We start from the raw sequence: 22,119 nt of genomic DNA, 5'->3' as shown, positions 1-22,119 counted from the left end.
GGGCTTCTCTGGGCCAGCCTGCACACCCCGCTTGGCACTCGCCAGTGACTCTGGCACCTAGTGCCTCCTGCCATGGAGGAGGGCCTTTGCAGGAGCTGTGCACCTGGCTCCGGGCTCTTGAAACTGACACTGCTCCTCCCCTCAGCACCGCTTACTGCCGCGCAAGTCCTGAATTTCCTGTGCATCGCAGGGACGTCGCCCTGCGTCGATGCCGTGAGCTGCCTCCTGCCAGCATCAGTAACAAGCAGCGCCACCGAAAAATTAAAGATGCTGGTCAATGTCGTCACGCTACAAAGGCTCTCTCTCTTAAGGGAAAAAGACAGTGTTGAATGAGAGCCTGAAACAAGAAACATTCAAAATACCTTTATTTTTTCTCAGTGGGTAGTCATTCCGTCACATGTCTTAACAGTGGTTCACAGGCTGCACCGTTTCGTTTGGATATTTCTACCAATCTTCACTTTTTCTTCATCATGCCTTTCAATCCTCAATTTCTTCCTCTTCTGTTATTTCCACTGTTGCTGGATTTAAAACAAAAAAAAAAAGGTTTTTTGGAATGGAATATTCGTCAATCTCAAGGAAATTTCATCAAGGTCTGTGTACGCGTCTACACGGCTTACATCCACATGGCCATGATTTACTCAAAAGTGGGTGTGGTGGGAAGAGAGGGGGCGGTCTGTGCTGCCCTCTGTTTCTCCCCGAGTCCTGGGAGAGAACCCGCTTCTGCGAGGGGAGCAGCCTCTCTCCGCAGCGGGCGTCTGAGCCGCCGCCTCATGCCCAGACAGACACCTTGGCTGGGGGCACGCTCCAGATCCCCCCAGGCGCTTGGCAGGCCTCTTCTCCCTGCCTGCTCCTTCTCCTGATTGCTCCAGGACAACCAAGCCTCTGTGACTCAGGATAATAAGAGACCCAGAGAGAGTTCCCAGGCAAACACCCCCTAAGGCAAAGCCGATCACTGGGGAGGGCTTCTTTCTCTAACCCGGCAAGTCATCCACCTGCAAAAAGCAACAAGCAGCTGCCAAAGGCCTCCTGCCAGAGTTAACGCCACACAAGCGTCTCTGCCTCCCAGAAACCAGAGGTGCTAGGACACCCAGCTGTTCTCACATCTCTCCAACCAAGACCACTAGGCCACCAGGTGCCACAGCAGGAAGGACCCGGATTAAATCTGCAACCCCCCACCCCCACACTTAGACCCACCGCCCCCAACATGCTGGCCCCAGTAGAGGGGAGGGATGGGCAGGGAGGCAAGGAGGGAGGGGAAGACGATATTTATGGAAGGAAATGTACTGGGCAGGAAACCGATGCCCAGGGCAGAATTCCCCCTACAAGCCTGGCCCTCCCAGTCGGATAAGATAGATTAGAATGTCGTCCAAACTAAAAAGAGTATCACGTTGCCGAAGGGCCCACACAGCTGCACAGGGTCTCCCAGACCAGGTCCCGCGGGGAGCAGAGCCCAGCCTGCGCCTCCTACCATCCTCGCCGGCGCCAGTCCCTTCCCTCTTGTGCGACGGCTCAGCGGTTGGAGCCTCAGCCTGCTCACTGGCCTGGGGTGACGAAGGCACTTCCGTAGGGACGTCCTTTTCTCTCCTCTCTTGAACGACTCTGACGGGAAGAGAGGTTTTATCATAATCAGAGGAATTAAAGATGGAAAACTCCATGGGCCATCCAGTCCTCCGCCAGGACATCCCCGAAAACACTGGGCTCGCGGTCAGGCAGGTGCATTTGTCAAGGTCAGTGCTCTGTCTCACTAGTTCCCATTTCCTTTCTTCTAGTGCTCCCAACAGCTTCTGAAGTCAGGAAGCAGGAGCGGGTCAGCCTGCGTACATGGAGGGCCGCAGAGCGACGCCACCCAGCACCACACAAGGGAGGAAAATGGCTTTCCCTGTGGCTGGACAAAGTGACTTCTAATCCCAGTGGCTTCGGTTCATGTCACAGGGAGAGGCTTGTGGTGGCAGGCGCCTTGGACCCGGGTGAGAACAGAATTCCAGTCCTGCCCGTGGACAGCAACCAGGGGCCACAGCCTCGCTGGGCGTGCCGTCCTCGCCCTGAAAACCAGGGGCACTCGGAGACGGCCACACCAGGACGTGTCACAGCACGGAGGGCATAGGCAGCCTGCATGGGGATGTCAGCAGGCTCTGCAGATGCAGCCAGGGGAGCCCCGCTGTCCCCTCACCACCACAGGAGGGTCCGAGGGTAAGACGGGCAGCAGAGCCCCATGGGGTTGGTGCTCCTTAGACCTGGAGAGATTTGATCAGGAGCTCTGGGAAATGAGCTGGGTCCTCCGGGCGGCTGCTCGTGTCCGTCCACCACAGCCAATCCCGGCGCCCCGACAGCACGGAAGGAGAGGAGCCCCTCCCGCCCTTCTCCTGCCCTCCTCTCGCCCCCTCCAGCTCCCAGCTCTGCGTATGAGTTACTGACTTGTAAATGATGGTGATGACGAAGGCCCCGGCAATGATCACAATCAAGGCAGAAAACACTTGCACATATGCTGGAAAACAAGGTCGGGTCATCACCCTGGGGACCCAGGGTCAGTACAAAAGGGAGGCCTCCTCCCGGTGGGCCATGGTACCCACCCCGACCCCTGCCCTGCTGGCCTTCCCTACTGCTCACCCCTTAGCACTGCCTCCCACCACCACTGCCCACCTGAAAACACATCCAGGGGGTCAAAGTCACCCACAGAAGGATGAGGCTCCATGGGAGGGCACTCAGGGTGGTGGCCAGTGGCTACCCAGAGGACTGTCCACTGAGAACCGTCCACTGAGGAGAGCATGCAGAGATGGCCCCCCATCTGTTCTCCAGGAAACAGCAGCCCTGGGCCTCCTGGGCGCCACACCCAGCCCCCAGCTCCCTGGAAGTGGTTCCTGAATACTCAAGTCAGCTATCCCAAAACGGAATATAAGGAAAATGCTTTTTGGATAATAGACAAATTCCACTGGTCTGATTTCAGATTTGATTGACTGGGCTTTTCTATATTTACAAGGGTCTTCCACTGTCCTAAACTGCTCGTGTCTTCTCTAAATGTACCCCAGCAGAAGACCCAGACCCTTCAAGGGGACTCTGAGGGGGCAGCCTCTATTCCTCTGTTGCTCTGCATAGGAGCATCAAGTGGTGTAAATTCTTGGGCCCTCTCCACCCCCAGGAAGGAGTGGGAAGGAGAGCTGGCCACGGCCCATCCCCAGCCCTGTCCTGGGGATCCCCCGCCGCAGGAGCCCTCCCGCTGCCCCGGCCGGCAGGTGGACACAGAGGGCAAGCCTCCTTTGGGACGGACATTTTGATCTCCAGCCAGTTGTTGGCTCAGGACTCAGGCTGAGCAAAGTGGTGGTGTTGACTGGGCCCCAAGCCTGGCGGTTCTAGATGAGCATTGCTCCAGTCGAAGTCCTATAGTCACACAGCATTCCCTCCCAGTTTTATCCTTCTACATTCTCCTCTTCAGGTTGATGTAAGGATTTTAAAAGAATTAATGCAAGTAAAGCTGTTCACATAGTCTCTGGCATGCAGCTTGTGCACAGTGATCCTTATAGTATTTACTATCCCTTTTCTCTTCTCTAACTGCTTGTTTACTCTTTCAAAGGAAAGAAACTGGCTTACCTGCAAATCCCTATCTCAAACGACATGATTTGCCTCGATTCCCCTATCTCCTTCTCCCTCTAACCCATTTGCACTGGTCCTTAACTGGTAATAACACCATTAGGTGTAAGGTCCTTGGCTTGTACATTAGTTTCCGGGGTGCCCATAACAAACTACCACAAACTGAGGAGCTTAAGACAACAGAAATTTGTTGTCTCTAAGTCCTGGAGGCCAGAGTCCAAGGTCAAGGGTTGGTGGAGCCACGCTGCCCTTGAAGGCTCTAGAGGGGGGTCCTTCTGTGCTTCCTCCAGCTTCTGGTGGCTTCTGGCAATCCTGGGCCTTCCTTGGTTTGTGGATGCATCACTCTGACTCTGCAGCTGTCATCACAGGGTGTCCTCCCTGTGTGACTGTGTCTTCACATGGCATTCTCTTCTGTGTCTGTCTGTGTGTGTCTCTTCTCATAAGGACACCAGACATACTGGATTAGGGCCCACTCTACTGTAGTGTGACGTCCTCTTAACCAATTACGTCTGCAAAGATCCTGCTTCTGAATAAGGTCACATTCACAGGTACCAGAGGTTGGAACTTCAAGATCCCTTGTGGGAACACACGGTCCAACCCACAGCAGAAGGTGAGCAGTAGTTGGAGAGGCACGTGAGGAGGATTCCAGCGGGATCTGCATTCCTAGACTAACGCCGGGCTCTCTGAAAATGGACGAGGCTACCGGGGTCCTTTATGTGGGGCCTGCAGTTGGAAAACTGAAAGTGGGGTAAAGCCAAACAGCTCAGTGATGGTAACCCAAACAGTCAATTTTCTCAAATTGATGTGAGCTCAGTATGATGGTTAAGTGTACAAGGCGCACTCCGCGATTGAGAGTTCACCAGGCGGAGGATGCAGGGAGAGAACGAGACCGGGGCTCTGTGGTTGCTTGAGGTCATGCGGATTAACAGGCTGAAGGATTCCTTCACTTTAATAATGAAGGAATCAGGAAACTGCTTGTTGAAAATTCTGTTCTAATCAGCGGGCTCATTTCTTTAAATGATGCCTTTCCCACAGGTGTGCGTTTACCTGAGCTCGCCCTCAAATCTCCAGGGCTATAATCACCAGCCTCCAAGACGGCCTCCAGGGATCCTTGCCTCCTGTTATTTATACCTGGTGTAGATGCTCCCACATTGCGTAACACTGACCTCTGAAGCAAGGGCACTGTGGCAGGGTGCAACTTCCAAGAGTAGGCCAAAGGGTCATTGTGGCCTCTCCCCTGCTCCTTCTTGGATCGCTCACTCTGGGGAAAGACAGTCATCATGTCATAAGGACATGCAAGCAGACCCCATGGCAAGGAAAGGGGCTTTCTGTTAACTTGTAGTGCTGACTTGCCAGCAGTGAGCCATCTTGGAGAAGATCCTCCAGCCCGGGTCTAGCCGTGAGATGGCTGCAGCCCCGACTGACATCCTGACTGCGATCTCACGAGTCACTCAAGCCCAAACCACCCAGCTAAGCCACTAAGCTGTTGCTTTAAAACACTAAGTTTTGGGGTAATTTGTTACATAGCAATAAATAACTAAGACAAGAGCGCAGGATAGGGCTTGGCACAGAGAAAGTGCATTTGAAATGATGTCAAATGAACTGAATTGAAATGAACAAATAAAGCAAATGAGTGACTTAGGACAACAAGGTAATCCTCAAATTCTTGAATTCCGGGGGATGGGTATTCCTCAGTGTAATCTTGTCTCTCGGTTGGTGAAACAAATTAAGAATTTATATGTGAGTGAAGTCCTGTTAGAGAGGCACACATATTTAGACATCTGAGTGTCCAATTGTAGCATACCTGCTATATCTTTACATATGCAAGTACTTTTGGTCCTTGATGTCAAGCTCCTGGAGGCAGACACTGCATCTCTATGATTCTCTCTGTATGGGACCTGGCCAGCACACTCTTTGTTATAAATAATATGTACGGTTTATCATAAATCATGTATTATGATCGATCGTTCAGAAATAGCAGCAATTGAAGAAAGCATTATTTCCTTTAAGGAGTATCTTGGTAAATTCTCCCCCAAATACAGTTAAACAAAAGTTTTGAAATCAACTCAGCAAGTCCCATGAAGAAACTGAAGTCAAACACTTAGAAGAAATGACATGTTAAATAATGTGCCCTAAATCAAGACTGAAGAATGAAGGCAAGTCATTCTCTTTCAATTCCCAATTCTTTTTCAAAGATCTAATGCTAATTCCCCAAGTTCATATTCTTAATAATACAGATTATGCCGTAACACAATGTGCACTTCAAACCAGCCAATTTAAGAAGTTGGTGAAAGGTTTTCATAACATGGAATTACGTGCACAAAGAACTCATAATACCCTGTCACTGAATACTACAACTTACCCAGCACAAAGGTTCATTTGCCGTCTTGAATGAGAAAGATGTCAAAGAAATGAAAAATAATTGGAGGGCACAGTGAGAACCCAAATGCAGGGCTAGCTGCCCAGACTCTTCCCACAGATGGCCCAACCTCTCAAGCTTGAAGGAAGCCAGAAGTTAAGAAAAAGCCTAGCCCACACAACTCATTTATTAAAATTGAAAGGATGGAAAGAGGATTAATACTCGCTTCTACACAAAAATGACAAACCCGCTTGCAAAACAGTGAGCCCTCTTTAAGTACAAAAATTTATTGAGAGTTTTGGGTTGTTTGGGTCGGGGAGAACCCTTGTTCCTTAAGGACACTAATAATTAAGGTGCGGTAAAGAATAAGGCTAATTTTTCAAATGAGTGACAGGCGTAAGGTGATTGCACTAATTTAAACAACATTTGAAATACATAGTAACATTTACAAAATGGCCAACTCTCACAGGAAATTCTGAAGAGAAGATGCTCAGGGGAAGAAATGGATGAAAAGTAAGGTGGCGGCAGCGTGGATTTGCGTTCCCTTGCTGGCTGCAGGCTTCCTTCACCGTTTCACCACTTTATGCTGTGGGGGCTCCATTTCACTGGGAGAGGAGGAAACCGAGATAATTAACGGCCAAAGACCATGACCAGTTCTGTGACCTGACCTGGGAATTGAATGTCTTCTGCATCTTTATATGCAGAAGATTGAAAGAACAAACTCAAATGCTCTTTGGATGTTACTGCCTCCTGCTTTTAGGAGCCCCAAATGGTAAACATCTCAGAAAAACTAAGTTGCATAAATGCCTAGGACACTGGAGTCCTCTAAGAAGCAAATCTCCACGATGGAAATGAAATGAGCTCGATTGTAATTCTCTGCTGCCCTCCAGACAGTGAGATGTGTGTGTGTGTCAAACAACTGCCACCACAAAACAACAACAAAAGGATGACAAGTGCAAAAGCAGCAGACGATGGCCAGATCACCAGCCAGTGGCGTGAACTCAGCTTCAGGAGTACCTGCCACACACCCCCGAGACTGAGCTGCTGAAATGCAGCAATATGATAGGTCATTCAGCAGTGGACGACCCAAGACTCACAGAGAGCTCTCAGGTAAGATTCTGGCTAAAGGCTGTAGGCTTTATTGTGGGAGAGGTGGACGATGATGAACGCCCCCAAGGAGAAAGCTCTGCACCTTGTTCAACTCTCACTACATGGCTGTGTGCAACGGGACTAGACACTCATTAAAGCCAGAATAACTTTCAGGGTGACCTCAGCAAAACGGCGGAGGAGGAGCCCCCCAAATTCCCTCCTCCACAAAAGCAATGAGAACAGCGGCAAAAATTGTCAGAATAAACTTTTTCAGAACTTGGAAATTAACAAAAAGCTTGCAGTAATTTGTTTATTCAAGATAAACAGATGAATCTCAGAAAGAACAGTGATCTTTGGACATTTTAACTTGCCCTATTCCCACCTCTCCTGCCCGCCCTCCAGTTCCATGGTAGTCATGAAAACCAACAATCGTGGCGACAACCAGCAGCCTGGCAACACGGCAGGGGGCAGACCAGGGCTGCAGCTCCTCCTAAGCCCCCTTCTCAGAGATTGTCATTATATGACGGACCTGGTGCTTCTCTGGAAGACCCCGCCTGCAAGGTCATCTTTATTGGACCTGACTCGGAGCTCATTTAGTGTGAGCTGCCTTTCCCTCAGCCATTTGTTGAGAACAATCAGAGGCAATTGTTGAAAATCACAACAGCTGAGGTGGCTGATAGCCGTTAGGATCAAACAATAGGCTGACCAAAAATTTAAAAGGAAAATCTGGGGAATGAGATGTCTACAGGGAGGTTTGAAAAGCTCTGACATATGCCTTGGAATCTAGAAGGCAGTGGGCATGCCCAGGGCTGTGCAACATACCCAGGAGGGACCTGAGAAGGCCCTAAACTCTCTCTTCTGGCTGACCTTGAGGCTCTGTATAAGCATGAAGTGGAGATTAAGGCAGAGTTAGAAACTAGCTGGCTGAGTGTAGAAGATGTGCCCCAACTCAGACACGAAGCCCCAGCAAAGACTGAGAGACATTGTTTGCAGGCATCCCAGGAGACTTCCGTCCAGTCGTTAACTAACCACTAGGCTAATCAAGCAGAGTCTTCAGATGCCACATGCCACACAGAATATAGACTTTAGAGAACTAGCTCAGAAAAGCCACTAAACAAACAGTGACATCAACAACAACAGATCTGGGGAGGCAGGAGAACCTGATTTTCAGAGTTGCCACATTATTTTAAATGTCCAGTTTTGACAACAACAAAAATGAGACACGCAAAGAAACAAGAAAACATGGCCATACACATGAAAAAGGGCCATCAATAGAAACTATCCCCAAGGAAGCCCAGATGTTGGACCTACTGGGCAAAGACTTTAAATTAGCTATGTTAAATATGTTCAAAGAACTAAAGGAAACCACGTCTAAAGAACTAAAATATGAGGATGATATCTCACCAGATGGAGAATAACAAATAGAAGTAGAAATTATTTAATTAAAAAAGGAAGAACCAAATAGAAATTCTAGAGTTGAAAGTACAATAAAAAAAAGTGAACACATCACTAGAGGAGCCCAGTAGCAGAACTGAGAGGCAAAAGAGAGAATCTGCAAGCTCGAGGACAAATCAATTGAGATTATCCAGTCTGAGTAACAGAAAGAAAATAGAATCAAGAAAAATTCACAGAGCCTCAGGGATCTGTGGGACACCATGGAGTATACCAAATATGCAGAATGGGAATCTCAGAAGGAGAGGAGAGGGAGAGAAAGGGACAGAAAGAATATTGGGAGAAATGGTAAAAACTTCCTAAATTTGATGAACATTAATCTACAGAGCCAAGAAGCTCAGTGAACTCTGAGTAGGATGAAATCAGAGACGGCCACACCTAGACACATGATAAACTGTCGAAAGAGATGCTTGAAAGCAGCAGGAGAGAAGCAACGTGCTGTGTATAAGCAAGCCTTAAGATCAACAGCAGATTTCTCATCAGAAACCGTGGAGACCAGAAGGCAGTAGGATGAAATATTCAAAGTGCTGATGGAGAAAGACTGTTAATTATGAATTTTATATACTGCAACTCTATCCTTCAAAAATGAAGGAGAAATTAAGACATTCTCAGGTAAACAAAAACTGAGAGAATTCACCACTGGCAGACCTGCCTTAAAAGAAATACCATGGAGTCCTTCAGGATGAAAGGAAAGGATTCTAGACAATAACATAAATCCATATGAGTATTAAAGAGCACCATTGAGGTGCTCAATAGATGCAGAAAAAGAATTTGATAAAACCCAACATCCTTTCAAGATAAAAACACTCAAAAAACTAGGAAGAGGAGGGGAACTTCCTCAACCTGATAAATACCCAGTAAAGCCCACAGCTACCATCGCACATAATGGGGAAGCACTGAAAGCTCCACCCAAGATCAGGAATAAGACGGGGGAGTCCACTCCTGCTGCTTCCCTTCACCATTGTACTGGATGCAGAGTCTAGCCAGGCAAGAAAAGGAAATCAAACCATCTAGGTTAGAAAGGAAGAAGGAAAACGATACTTGTAGTTGATATGATCTCGTACATAGAAAATCCTAAGAAACCGACTGACAGACGAGTACAACTAAGAAACGAGTTCAAGAAGGTTGCAGGATACAAGATCAATACACAAAAATCAGTCATATTTCTATATACTAGCAACCTTAAAATTCTATTTGGTGCATACCTAGTATTCTATATACAATCTGAAAATAAAAAGACAATGCCATTTACAATAACATCAAAAAGAATAAAATATTCAGGAAGAATTTTAATAAAAGAAAAACAGATTGGCACACTGAAAACTACAAAATCTTGTTGAAAGAAATTAAAGACAACCTAAATAAATGGAAAAACATCCCTTGTTCATGGATCAGAATACTTATTATTAGATGGCAATTCCTCCTCTAAATTATCTACAGATTCAATATAATCCCTATCAAAATACCAGATGGACTTTCTGCAAAAATTGACAAGCTGATCCTAAAATTCATATGGAAATGAAAGGACCCATAATAACCAAAACAATCTTGAAAAACAAAAACAAAATTGAAGGACTCGCGCTTCTTGATTTCAACACTTACTCCAAAGCTACAGTAATCGAGGCTGTTTTGGTACTGCCCAAAGATAGACACATAGATCATGGGATAGAACTGAGAGTCCAGAAATAAACCCTCACACTTACGAGTAATCCATTTTCAACAACAGTGTGAGACAATTCAATGGAGAGAGAATAGTCTCTTCAACAAATGATGCTGCCACCACTGGACATCTACACACAAAAGAATGAAGTTGGACCTTTGCCTCACACCATGGACAAAAATTAACTCAAAATGGATCAAAGATCTAAACGTGTGAGCTAGAACTATAGAAGTCTTAGAAGACGTCATAGACGTAGATCTCTGTGACCTCGGATTAGTCAACGCTTTCTTAGATATAACACCCAAGCACAAACAGACAAACTCGACATCATCGAAACTAAAACTGTTGTGCCTCAAAGGACACTATGAAGAAAGGGAAAAGAAAACAGATTGTGAGAACACGTTTGCAAATTATTTATCTGATAAGGGTCTACTATCCAGAATATATAAAGAGCCCTTACAACTCCTACAGCAATAAAAGGACAGTTAACTCAACACAAAACTGGGCAAGGGATTTTAATAGACTTTTCTCCAGAGAAGATATGCAAATGGCCAATAAGCATACAAGGATGCTGAACACCAGCACTCTTTAGGGCAATACAAATCAAAACCACAGTGTGATACCACTTCACACCCATTACAAGGGACACAATCAAAAAGACAGACAACAAGTGTTGGGGAGGATGTGGAGAAATTGAAACCCTCATGCACCGCTGCTGAGACTGTAAAATGGTGTAGCCACTTTGGAAAATAGTTTGGCAGTTCATTAAAAGTTTAAAAAGACAGTTAATACATGATCCAGCAATTCCACTCCTAGGTAAATACGTAAGAGAATTGAAAACATATGTTTACGCAAAGATTTGTACATCTACGTTCATAGTAACATCATTCATAATAGCTAAAAAGTGGAAATAATTTAAATTTCCATCAACTGATAAATAAACAAACAAAATGTGGCATAGCCACACAACGGAATATCGTTCAGCCATAAAAAGGAATGAAGTGCTGACACACACTACAACACGGATGAACCTTGAAAACATTATGTAAGTGAAAGAAGCCGGACACAAAAGGTCGCACATTATGATTCTGTTCATAAGAAATGTCCAGAACAGGTAAACGCACAGAGACGGATCAATGGTTGCCAGGGGATGGAGGGAGAAGGGAACGGAGAATCCTGCTTGACAGGTACAGGATTCCTTTTGGGAATAATAAAAATGTTCTGGAATTTATAGTGGTGATGATTGCCCAACTTTGTGAATATACTGAAAGCCCCTGAATTATACACTTTTAAAGGGTGAATTTTATGGTATGAGAATTTTATCTCAATAAAAATAACAACCAAAAAAGAGGTGACTTCCAATTGTTTCTCTCTGCAGGTACAAGGGAAGGGGTGGGGTCCTGGGGCGCTGGGTTTCCTGGAGGGGGAGGGCAGGACGAATAAAGAGATCTGGTCCAGAGTCTTCTGACTCAAGATCTGAAGGAGAAATTGCCATCAGAAGATCCACCAGCTACGAAGGGCATTCGTTGTGACCTCTTATTGAAAAGCAAACTGACTCCCCTTTGCTCGTCGTCATGTCAAATCCTCACCATAAAGCAAGACAGACACTCCCCCTCTGGGTGAGCCAGGATCCTGCCAATGCCTTAGCTTCCTGAATGGTTTTGCCCAGAATATCACTTTCTTCTTGAAGGAGCTGGGTCAGCTGGGGTTTGCGTCTGCGGATCGGTGGTTCAGTATATGGCAACACTGATTAGTCACTAATGTTTCTGACTCCCACGTCCAGAAGGAGAGGGAGGACCTGGCGGCTTGTCCACGGGGGTCCAGGCTCGCTGGGACTTAGAGGAGAAAGAAGAGAAGGAGCCCTCCCACAGAGGAGCCACAGAACACAAGTGTGCCTCTGTCCACGGGGTGGTGAGGACAGGAGTGGCCTGGGACAGAGAGGATCCCAGGACACATTTCCCACAGCGTCGGAGCTGCCACGTGTCCGAGGCCAGCAGGCAGCTTTTCTATGTGCAGGGGCATTTCCCCCTCTTTGGCGAGATCTTGTGTGGGCTGCCCGGTTCCACGGCTTGTTCATCCCCTCCCGAAGGGTCCTAGAGCCCATTCACCCCCACTTCTGAAAGGGCAAGAAAAGCAATCAACCGTCAAGTGGAATTTTTTGAGGGTTTGGGAACATTAATTTAGAAAATTCCAAGGGTACAGAAGGCCAAAGCTCTAAGTGTGAGACAGTATTCATAGAGCATCCTTGCAACATTCCCTCATGGCCAGCATCCTAGCTACGTCCTCCTCCGCACCCACCCCTCCCGCTGCCCTTGGAATACTTTTTAGCCACGTGCCTCTCTGGGCTGATGGCGGGAAGCAGGCCCTATATTGAGGGTAACAGCCACTCCTCAGCTCCCACAGCCTCACATGGCAGGAGTCCCTGCTGGTCCTGCCTCCCTGGGTGCATCCCAGGCTCAAAGGATGGGGGCGCAGATCTTAGTGTCGGGTCCATGAGCCTGCAGCGAAGCCCCAGCTGGGGTCTCGTCCTCAGTTGTCCTCATCGTCTGGCTGCACAGCTCCAGCTGGTCAGGTCCTACCTTGCACACAGCCGGCAGCCGCCCTGCCCCAAACCAGCCGCTTTTGTAGTACTGTTTCCTCAAACCCAGCCTTCTACCCCGGCCAGAGTGCCCTGAGTCTTCCCTGAACGAGGGATATCAGAAACGTAGACTTTCTCTGGTGGCCTAGGTCCCAGCCTCAGACCCTCCGAGCCCTCTGCACCCACTACTGCACCCAGCATGGACATGGCCAGGGGACAGCAAAAGAGGACTGTCCAGCAGAGGAGACGGGGGCGGGACAGAAGGCCGATCCTGGGGCCCCGTGGCTTTGTCGGTAAGGGGCGGGCCTGGCCTGGATACTTACCTGGAACGGCTTTTTCATAGCAGACGCCTTTATAAAAGCAGCACCCAAGTTCCTTGCACCGACTTCTGGTGACATTGTAGTCACATACGTCGTACAGAGGAATGTCGCACACTGCAAGGCATAGACACACAGGACGTTATCTCTGAGAACCCGGCCCCCAGTGTCATCCTGCAGGACTTGGGGCAGGGAGGGGCCTTCTGCGCTGTGTGGGGGGTTTTGTTATGCTTTTAATTATGCATCATACAAATCTCACTTTGAAACTAAGACCGAGAATGAATGAGACTTCTGAAGAAAATAATGTGGAGTTAATTACACAGAAGAATGCAGGGTCCTCTCCTGATTAAGCAGATAACACAGCTCGGCACAGCGCTCGCCAGGCTCGGCACTCCACAAAGAACACAGAACACAAAGACCTAACACAATGGGTATTTGGGAGTCGAGGCTGCAAAGTGTAATTAATTCACGTTCAAGCACACGGTGAGTTCAAATTATTCACACAAGCTGCAGATTATTTCAGAATGTAAAAGTAGAATCGAACGGATGGAAAGTTTAATGTCAGTTTTAAACAAAACAAAAAAAGGAAAATTAATAACTGTGCAAGGCACTGTGGGAGACGGCGAATGATCGTCTTCAGCAGCTCAGCTACCTCATGCCTCATGCGTCTTCAGCTCTGAGGACAGGGGACCACCCTACGTGGCAGCAAGAACATCTGCCCCCAACCCTGCCCGGGTCTCCTGTCACAAGGGGAAGGGGAGGGAGCCCACCCACCTTCCTGGCCTTCCAGCGAAACCCACCTTCCATCATGTCCCTTCCTTCCTTCCCAACACACCCACTCCGGGTTCACTAGATCCTGTCACCACAGCCTCGCCGCCAGTCAGAGATGTGATGGACTGTCGGGGGCCCTCTGCTGCCGAATGCCCTCGCAGCCACGGGAGCACACACCCAGACACTGCCCTCTGCCTGGACACAAAAGGCTGGGCAGAGTGGGAGCACGAGGGGAGGCAGGCTGCCGACCGCCTGCCCCACCGCCCTCTCCTAGAGCCCCATCCTACACCAGGGCGCAGCTTGCCGCCAGGACTGGCAGACAGAGCCGGGCGGGGGCGCCGTCCTCCGTAGCCGGACTCAGAGTGGCTCCGCGGCCAGGTGGGAGGGCTGCTGGGCGCTGGCCTCGCCGGTGCCTGTGGTCACCTGGCGCTCAGTGGCTCTGCAGAGCGGCTGTCAGAGCACGGGAAGGTGAGCCGTGCTGGGTCCAGGCTGCAGGGAGCCCTGCCTATGACCCTCAGGGCAACGTGGACCGTCTTGGGGACACAGCGCTGTCACCATGCCTGCTGTGGCCCCCACGGAATTTAGAGTGGGGCAGCCGATGACAAGAGTGGTGGCAGCAAACCCTGTCCTGTGTGCTCCTGCTCCTCCCCCTCGTCCGAAGAGATCCAGGGGACCCAAGACCGCCCGGCTGGCGGGGCAGCGCTGGGGTTCCCGTCACCCCGCTCTCTCCACGGCGGCCCCGCAGGCACCCTCCACAGAGCCAAGGGGACGAGGGTTCGCAGACTGGCTCCAGGAGACGGCGGGCGTTTATTTCAGCAAACCCCATGGCAGGAAACAACCCACTGAGTGAAGGGTGATTTTTGTTCACACAACTGTTCTCGTGGACGTCACCGCGCACGTGAGAAAACACTGGTAGGGGTTTCCCATTTTGACTGCTCTGGTGGACTGTTTCACAGGGCAGCTGGTCCCCTCCCCGCTCTGTGGACGTGCAGTCGCCCTGTCACGTCTACGAGCCTGTGCGCCTCCTCACCCGCTTCCTTCATCCCCATTCCTTTCCTCCCCACTGCTGTCTGGTTGCCCTGGACCTCCCAGGATGTCACCACAGGAAGAGTCTCTCACATCCCATCCCTGGCGTGACCCCTCCTCCTGGCTCCAAAGCCCCGAGAGATGGGGGTCAGCTGCGGCTCACTGGGCTCGCTGTGGGGCAGGGGAGGGAGGCTCCAGGGCCTGTGGCCTGGGTGCTGTTACTGAAGAGATCCCGTAGCCCCCAACCGATCCCATGTCATGGGTGTAGGGTGATGCTAGATATAGGCCCCCAGCCCAGAGCATCAATGGACCATGTGACCATCGGGCACTGGAAGTGGCATCTTCAGCTGCCTCCTCCCTGACATGCTGGTCCCCTGGGAACAGTACCCAACGTCTGACTCAGAGGTGGCACAGAAGCCCCAAGGGGAGGAGGGACTTGCCTGGGCAGGGCCTGGCCACTGCAGGGCAGTGTGGCTCCCCAGACACACACGTCTGCTCAGGCTTGCAGGCCCCCCCACCCCCATCAAACACATCACAGCCAGGGCAACCCCCAGCTGCTGGGGCTCTGCCACCTGCAGCCCATAAGCTCAGCTCCTGGCACACCCATGACATCCAGGGAACAGCGGGGCCAGGTGAGAAAGGCAGCCCCTGGACCAGGCCAGGTGAGGAAAAGGAGAATGGCAATGCCTCAGATGGCCAGGCCGACTGTGTCCCTCCTGCTTGCCTTGGAGAAACAGGGACCAAGACAAAATAAATAAGTTAATTTAAAATGCACACACATAAACATTCACTTACCACATGCACATACCACACACACGCATGCACATGTGTACACACACACCACACATGCACCTCCGCACACCAGATGTGCATGCCACATACACATACATGAGCAGGCAGCATGTGATATCACATACGTACACACCACACATTTATGCACATGTGCATGCACATGAACATACCACATGCAAACACCACACGTGCATGCGTGCATACACACATGCACACACACATATATGTACGCGACACCACTGCCAACGGGTGACTCACTATGAGGAGTCACCTCTGCCTCAGGGGACCAGGTGGCTCAGGCACCCCAGAGGTGTGGGTCTGTCTCCAGCTCATTACCCTGCGCATGCTCTCTGCAAATGTGTATTTGCCCTGGACGTGCCTGATTCCTCAAAAGGAAACAGAGACCCCTGGGGACACAGACACTGCCCGTGCACAGAGCCCAGCAGACAGGAGTGCATGGCTCCTGTGGGGATGACCTGGTTCACCTGTCACTCACCTCGGGAAGCACCCGGACACAGCACTCAGGTGAGAATCCCCTCTCTAGACGGCCACCCTGCCCCCTACAGTGGCTTAGGTCACAGCGCCCCTGCAAACATGGCAGACACCCTGGCCCCAGGAACTCTCTTCACACCATGTTTTCCATCTTCCATGGCCAGGAGAGGATGGGGTGAGGGTCTCCGCATGGGGCAGCCCAGAGCCGACCTCTGCACCATGCGGGACCCTCTCTGAGCTCCAAACCCACCTGCAATTCCACAGCCTCCTGCTCCCTCCCTCTGCCCTCTGCTCTCTTTCTCTCTCTCCCTCCCTCCCTCTCTCCCTCTCTCTCTGTCTCTGTCTCTGTCTCTGTCTCTCTCTCCCCCTCTCGTCAAGTCACGATGCCGGGAACCATCATAGTGAAAAGCAAAAGCCCAGAGGGAGCCAGGACCGAGGCCTCGGAATCCACACCCGACAGATGGGGGCAGAGGGGGGCAGGCGGGCAGCCAGGTCCTCTCTCCTAACTGTCCAGCACCCCCATCTCTCCCCTGTGGTCTGCAGAGCCATCTGTAAAACAGTGGATCAGAAGGGGATCACAGCTGGGCTCCTCCAGTAGAGGGAACTGCTTGACTGCACGGCTGTGGAAGCTTCCAGAACTCCTGGCAGTGGGTGAGAATGCTCCGTCAAAAAGGAAGGCCTGCAGCTGGCCACTGGCAGATCTGTGAAGCCGGACTGTCTCCTCAGGCGCTGCTGGAAAGTTCTGGCCCCGTGGCTCCTGGAGAGTGATGCCGCGGGTGCAGAGATGGAGGCACAGAGAGGTCTCCAAAGGAGGGACAGGCCAGAATGAAGGCACAGCGCCCTGAGCACAGCAGCCATCCATGTGGCGCCCAGGGGTTTTGCCCTGAAAACACGCGCTCCCTCACTTCACCCAAGAAACAGTTTTCAGAAAAAGAGAAAAACCTCCCCAAAGCACACGTGGTTTCCCGGGGCCGTCGGCCCTAAAACCGGAGCCGCTCTCCAGCAGAACTTCGTCGTCTGTGGTCAGTCGGCCACGCTAGCAGGAGCGCTCGCGCCCGAGGGCATCCCAGCCAGCTGAGGGCTCCCTCCTGGGACCCAGGGCACCCCGACACGCTCCGAGTGCCCGGGTCTCTGCACCCCTGCGTCTGGGGAGCCTGACACAGTCAGGCAACGGCCCGAAACGTCTCTGCACATGTCATTGGAACGTGAAACTCTAACAGTTGAGACCCGTGTTCCGGCGGCTGTCTTGGAAGGAAGGCTCTAGTCCTCTGGGAACTTGAGGAGTGGAGCAAAGGAAAGAGGAGTGGGGAGCGGCCCGGGGAACGGCCCGGCCGGCAGGGTGACCGGGAGTGTGGCCGTGCAGGAGCTCACGTGCCGTGTGCAGGGAGGGTCCTGCGAGGGCTGGCACGTCTGCTGCTCATTCGGATTTCTGAAGCTCGGAGCAGCAAGGCGCCTCGGCCACAATGCTCAGGACTCGGGGCCCTGGGAGAGACAAGGGCTCTGGATGTCCCACAGGCACACGAGCGGAGGACAGCAGACCACCATGGTGTGCGAGCCCCCGCTTTCTGCTCACGGGCCACTCCACAGAAATAACCCCAACGGCACGTGTCAGGGGCTTACAATTTACAAGGCACTTCGCAGAAACACTCCAGTTCTCATGGCAACTTTGTGAGGGTCTGACATTAGCCTCAGACAGACAGACACTAGACAGAGGACGTGTAGTAGATCAATAAAGGCTAAGAGCACAGCTGTACAGCCAGACCCCGGGTTCAAATCCTACTTCCCCCGCTCTGGCTGCATGACCTTCAGAACCGGTGTCTTCATTTCCTCGCCTCTAAAATGGGTGTAACAATAGTCTGTCTGCAGCGGACTGGTGTAAGGATCAAGTGAAACAGAACATCGAAACGACCTGCTGTTGCGGGGTGGGGACGCAGCGACGCCCTAGCTTGGCTGGTACTGTTCTCACTATCTTTAGCACTCCTGCTCTATGATGAGGCAGGCTCCGCTGTCTCGCCATCACCAGCCCCTGAAGCAGGAAACGTCCATCGGCCTCCCCATCCTCGGGGAAGCAGGGCACCCGGCTCACAGAGGCATTCAGTGCAGGTGTCACTAAGGAGACTTGCTGAGCTGACAGATCGACTCATGCTGCTGACTCAGTGCACCTCTCAGCCTGCATGGTCAGCTTTGGGGCGCACAGCTCATCTTCTCCCCTCAACAGGACCAAAGTGGCCAGCACCCACACTCCCTTCAGGCACTGTCTTCACTCATCTGTTCCTCTGCTCACTCCGTCATTCATACATTTGCCCACTAAGGCTGTGCCAGGGGCAGCGCAACCCTTCAGCACTACAATAGGGAAAGACACCGTGCCTGCTGCCCGGCCCACTTCCCAGCCAGGAGCAGACGGGCCAGCAGCGTGCTGGCTGATGCCGGCCCGGCTGCAGGCAAGGTGGCAAGGCGCACAGAGCTGGGCACTGGAGGACGGCCAGTCTCTGCGGGTCGAGGATGGGGCCCAGGAGGCCTGGCCCACTCAGGCATCCCAGGGGGCAACTGAGGGGTCCCGGGCACCAGGTCAGAGCCTGGCTCCGAGGCTCGTCAGCTCCCCTGGAGGTTTGTAAAAAAGGGCCGGCCTGCCTCTCCCAGGCTGCCTCATGGATGGAGAGGACAGCCCAGGCCTGGGTGGCAGGGACAAGGATCTGAACCAATGAGCACTGCTCGTGGCCTAGACTCTGCCCCGAGGTCAGGCCCACTGTCATCCAGACCATGCCTGGTGACCCCACGGCCACCTCAACCTACCCACCCCTTCCACCTGCCCATCCCCTACACCTGCCCATCCCCCACACCTGCCCATCCCCTACACGTGCAAATCCCCTACACCTGCCCATCTCCCATACCTGCCCATCTCCCACACCTGCCCATCCCCTACACCTGCCCATCTCCCATACCTGCCCATCCCCTACACCTGCCCATCCCCCACACCTGCCCTGGCCTCAGTGGCCAGTGTCCACCTGGGGGCACCCTGCAGTAGGTCCGGGACCTGCTGGCCAGGAGGTGCTGACAAAACCAGCCGTCATCTAAGAGTTTACAAACGAGCCCTCAGTAAAAACACAAAACAGCCACGTCAACGTCTACCAAGGGCACAGAGATGTGTTATCACAAACCTACGTTCACCCCAACTAGAAGAAGGGTTCATGGGCAAAATGCTGGCGGGTCACTGTGAGCACCAGGAGGGCAGGCCGGCCAGTGCTCGGCTCTCCTGGCACACGTGGGTGACCCCCCACCCCGACCCCACCTGGAGAAGGGGCACCCAGCCGGCCCCCAGCAGCCGCAGGCTCCCCCTCACAGAGGCGGGTGGACACTACTCCTGGTCCCCACCACACACAGGTTCCTGTCACAAGAGCCCGAGCTGTCAGCCCTGAAGCGGAGACCAAGCAGGTCCACTCCAGGGCCCTGAGAAGGACTTGTCTTCCCAGGCGGGGACCCCAGGAGACCCTCTGATGCTCGCTCAGCACCCCCAGGTGCAGGCCACCGCCTCCTCTGCCCTGGGCCTTGTCCCGCGAGCCCCACGCGGCCTGGCTGCGAGCCTGGGCCCCGTGTCCTCACCACCTCGTGCCGGAGCACCAGAACACAGGTCCCAGGAGGGGCTTCTCCCACGACTGGGTCCCGGAGCCCGTCCAGAGCCCCAGAGTCAGGCTCAGGCCTCCCGGAACCATGGTGGCTTGGCCAGCCCGGAACACCCAGCCAGTCCACGTCCCAGCCAAACAAAGAAAACCACATTGTCCTCCTTCCGTTTCCTCATCTTTGGTTTATTGCAAGAGTGATGCACAAATACAAGCTCAGCTGAGAAAACATTCAAGGAACGCACACACATGGGCGGGAAGTGGCCCTGCCCTCTTCTGGTCCAGGCCCCAGGGGCCTCACACTCGTAGGATTTTCTCCACGTGACCTTAAGTAACCACACTCACACTGTGCATACACACGAACCATGTGCCTTGGAGAAAGTCACACTCCCTTCATTTCCTTCGACACCGAGCGGGACCATCCGATCATGGATGCCGGCACCCAGGATGGGGGAGGGGAAGGTGGACTTGACAGCTGAGAAAGACTTTTCCTCAAAAAAGACCCACTCCTGCAATAAAAATTACGAAGTGGCCGAAGAATAAGTGGGGAAGCTCAAGGTGAAAATGTCTTCAACCCTTCTAGCTCCCTGGGAAACAGTAAAATATACTTTTTATGCTGAAAACCTCAGGTTTGGGTGTTTGTGTAATGAAATGTTAAGGAAATGAAGACTTCACAGTACTTTCCTACGTTCTTTATAAAGACACCAGTTTCTTGGCCTCCCTTCCCGGCTGAGCCTGGCGGCTGGCTGTCGCCAAGGCGGCACATTGACCCAGCCCCACAGCGTGCTGTTACCTGCGAACTTCTTCAGGAGATGCGCGGGGGACTTCTTGAGTTCCGGCGCATAGCGCATCGCGGCAGCTGAGGGACAGGCAAGGGGTCAAGGGAACCTGGGAGAGAGGGCAGGTCAGCAGGGGGGACCTGGTGGCCGGCGAGGCGACACTGTGCCAGAAGTGGAGGCAGCCAGGCCGAGAGCAGGTGGGCTCACCTGTGGCTCATGTCCCCGGGGAGACCCCTCAGCCCCGTCTCACGGTCACACTCCAAGTGGACAACAGCGTTTGGGTCAAACAAGAAACTGGCCACCTTCTCCCTCCCACTGCTCCCAGCCAGCGAGCCTGGAGCCAGGGGCAGGCTCCCTGCCACTGTGACGTCACACAGGCCCCGTGACGTCACAGAGGACAGAGCCATGACGCTGGCTGCTGCAGGGCAGACCGGGCACTCCCAGGGCTGAGAAGGGGTGGAGAAGCCCTAAGTGCCAGGCCAGGCCTCACAGACCCCCTCCTTCAGACCCCACATGGTGCCCCTTCCCTGCGGGACTCCCACGGCTACCAGCTGGGCCCGGCATCTGAACGAGGTCTGAGCTGCCAACCCCGCCCTCGTCTTCTCGGAGGGCACGCTTTGCCAGCACTGCTGGGACACAACAGTGAGTGACAGATAGGCGTCCTGCCATCGGGGACATACATTCCCGTGGAAGGAGACAGAACAGACCCCTCGGGTCAGGTCAGAGACGCGCTGAAAGAGAGGAGGACAGGGAGAGAGAAGGAGAGGGGGAGGGGGAAGAGCAGGAGAGGAGGAGAGGGGGATACGGGGAGCGGGGAGAGCGGGAAAGGGGGAGACAGGGAGAGGAGGGGGGAGATGGGGAGTGGGGAGAGGAGGAGAGGGGCAGATGGGGAGAGAAGAGGGAGAGAGGAGGAGTGGGGGAGAGGGGGAGAAGGGGAGAGGATGACGAGCTGTTGCGGGGCCTGGGGGCAGGAGCCATGCTCTATTCCACTTGTGAATGGGCACCTGGAGTCAGACCGTGCGTGCGGGCTGGGAAGGAAGCTGGGGAGCGGGTGCAGGGCTGAGGGGCAGAGAGGGCAGAGCCCCCCGAGGGAGGCAGGCCTGGGCCTGAGAGCCAGCAGGAGGCCAGCGCACGAGTGAAGTAGGACGGGAGATGTCACAGAGGCGAAATCACAAGCCAGCGTGCAGGTGGCCGCAAGGACTGTGGCCTCACATGGAGGGAGGGAGGTGCTAGGACAGGACGTGGTGCAGAGGAGAAACTGGATCATGTTTCAACAGCATCATTCTGGCTGTGTTGATGACAGAGCGCAAGGAGGCAAGAGCAAGCTCGGGGCGGATAACGTAATCATCCAGGAGAAAGCAAGGGTGGGCCGGGGTAACCAGGGAGTGCTTTTAGCCTGTCATTTTAGAGCTGTGACTGGCTGACAGTAACTAGCTAATGGATTGCATGTGGACTGTGAGGGCGGGAAACAAGTCAGTGAGAAACCACGGGGTCACCCGAGAGGCTGGAGGGCGGAGCTGCCACGTTAAAGGTGACACTGGGATCCCCTGGAGTGGACAGGCCACATAGACATTGTGTCCGTGTGTCTGGTTGGGGCCGAGG

General features: G+C 52.6%; 1 protein-coding gene across 2 annotated transcripts; it reads right to left on the bottom strand.

Annotated features, from left to right (window-relative positions):
• Positions 1-348: 348 nt before the first annotated feature.
• Positions 349-20,892, bottom strand: TEX29 (testis expressed 29). 2 transcript variants are annotated; one of them, XM_005601341.4, is made up of 6 exons: positions 20,725-20,892; positions 20,532-20,626; positions 13,047-13,157; positions 2,416-2,485; positions 1,469-1,599; positions 349-518 (listed from the first exon to the last, which is right to left on the bottom strand). In XM_005601341.4, exons 2-6 carry the CDS (start codon positions 20,587-20,589, stop codon positions 478-480), a joined length of 411 nt encoding a protein of 136 aa, XP_005601398.1. In that variant the 5' UTR covers positions 20,590-20,626; positions 20,725-20,892; the 3' UTR covers positions 349-477. The 2 variants fall into 2 exon arrangements, with proteins under 2 accessions (XP_005601398.1, XP_070096576.1); XM_070240475.1 differs by having other exon boundaries at positions 20,532-20,885.
• Between the last annotated feature and the right edge of the window lie 1,227 nt (positions 20,893-22,119).

Source organism: Equus caballus, chromosome 17 (assembly GCF_041296265.1).
Source record: "Equus caballus isolate H_3958 breed thoroughbred chromosome 17, TB-T2T, whole genome shotgun sequence".
NCBI classification, from domain to species: Eukaryota; Metazoa; Chordata; class Mammalia; order Perissodactyla; family Equidae; genus Equus; species Equus caballus.
The sequence above is the reverse complement of the archived record's forward strand: the minus strand, read 5'-3'. Positions and strand labels throughout refer to the sequence as shown.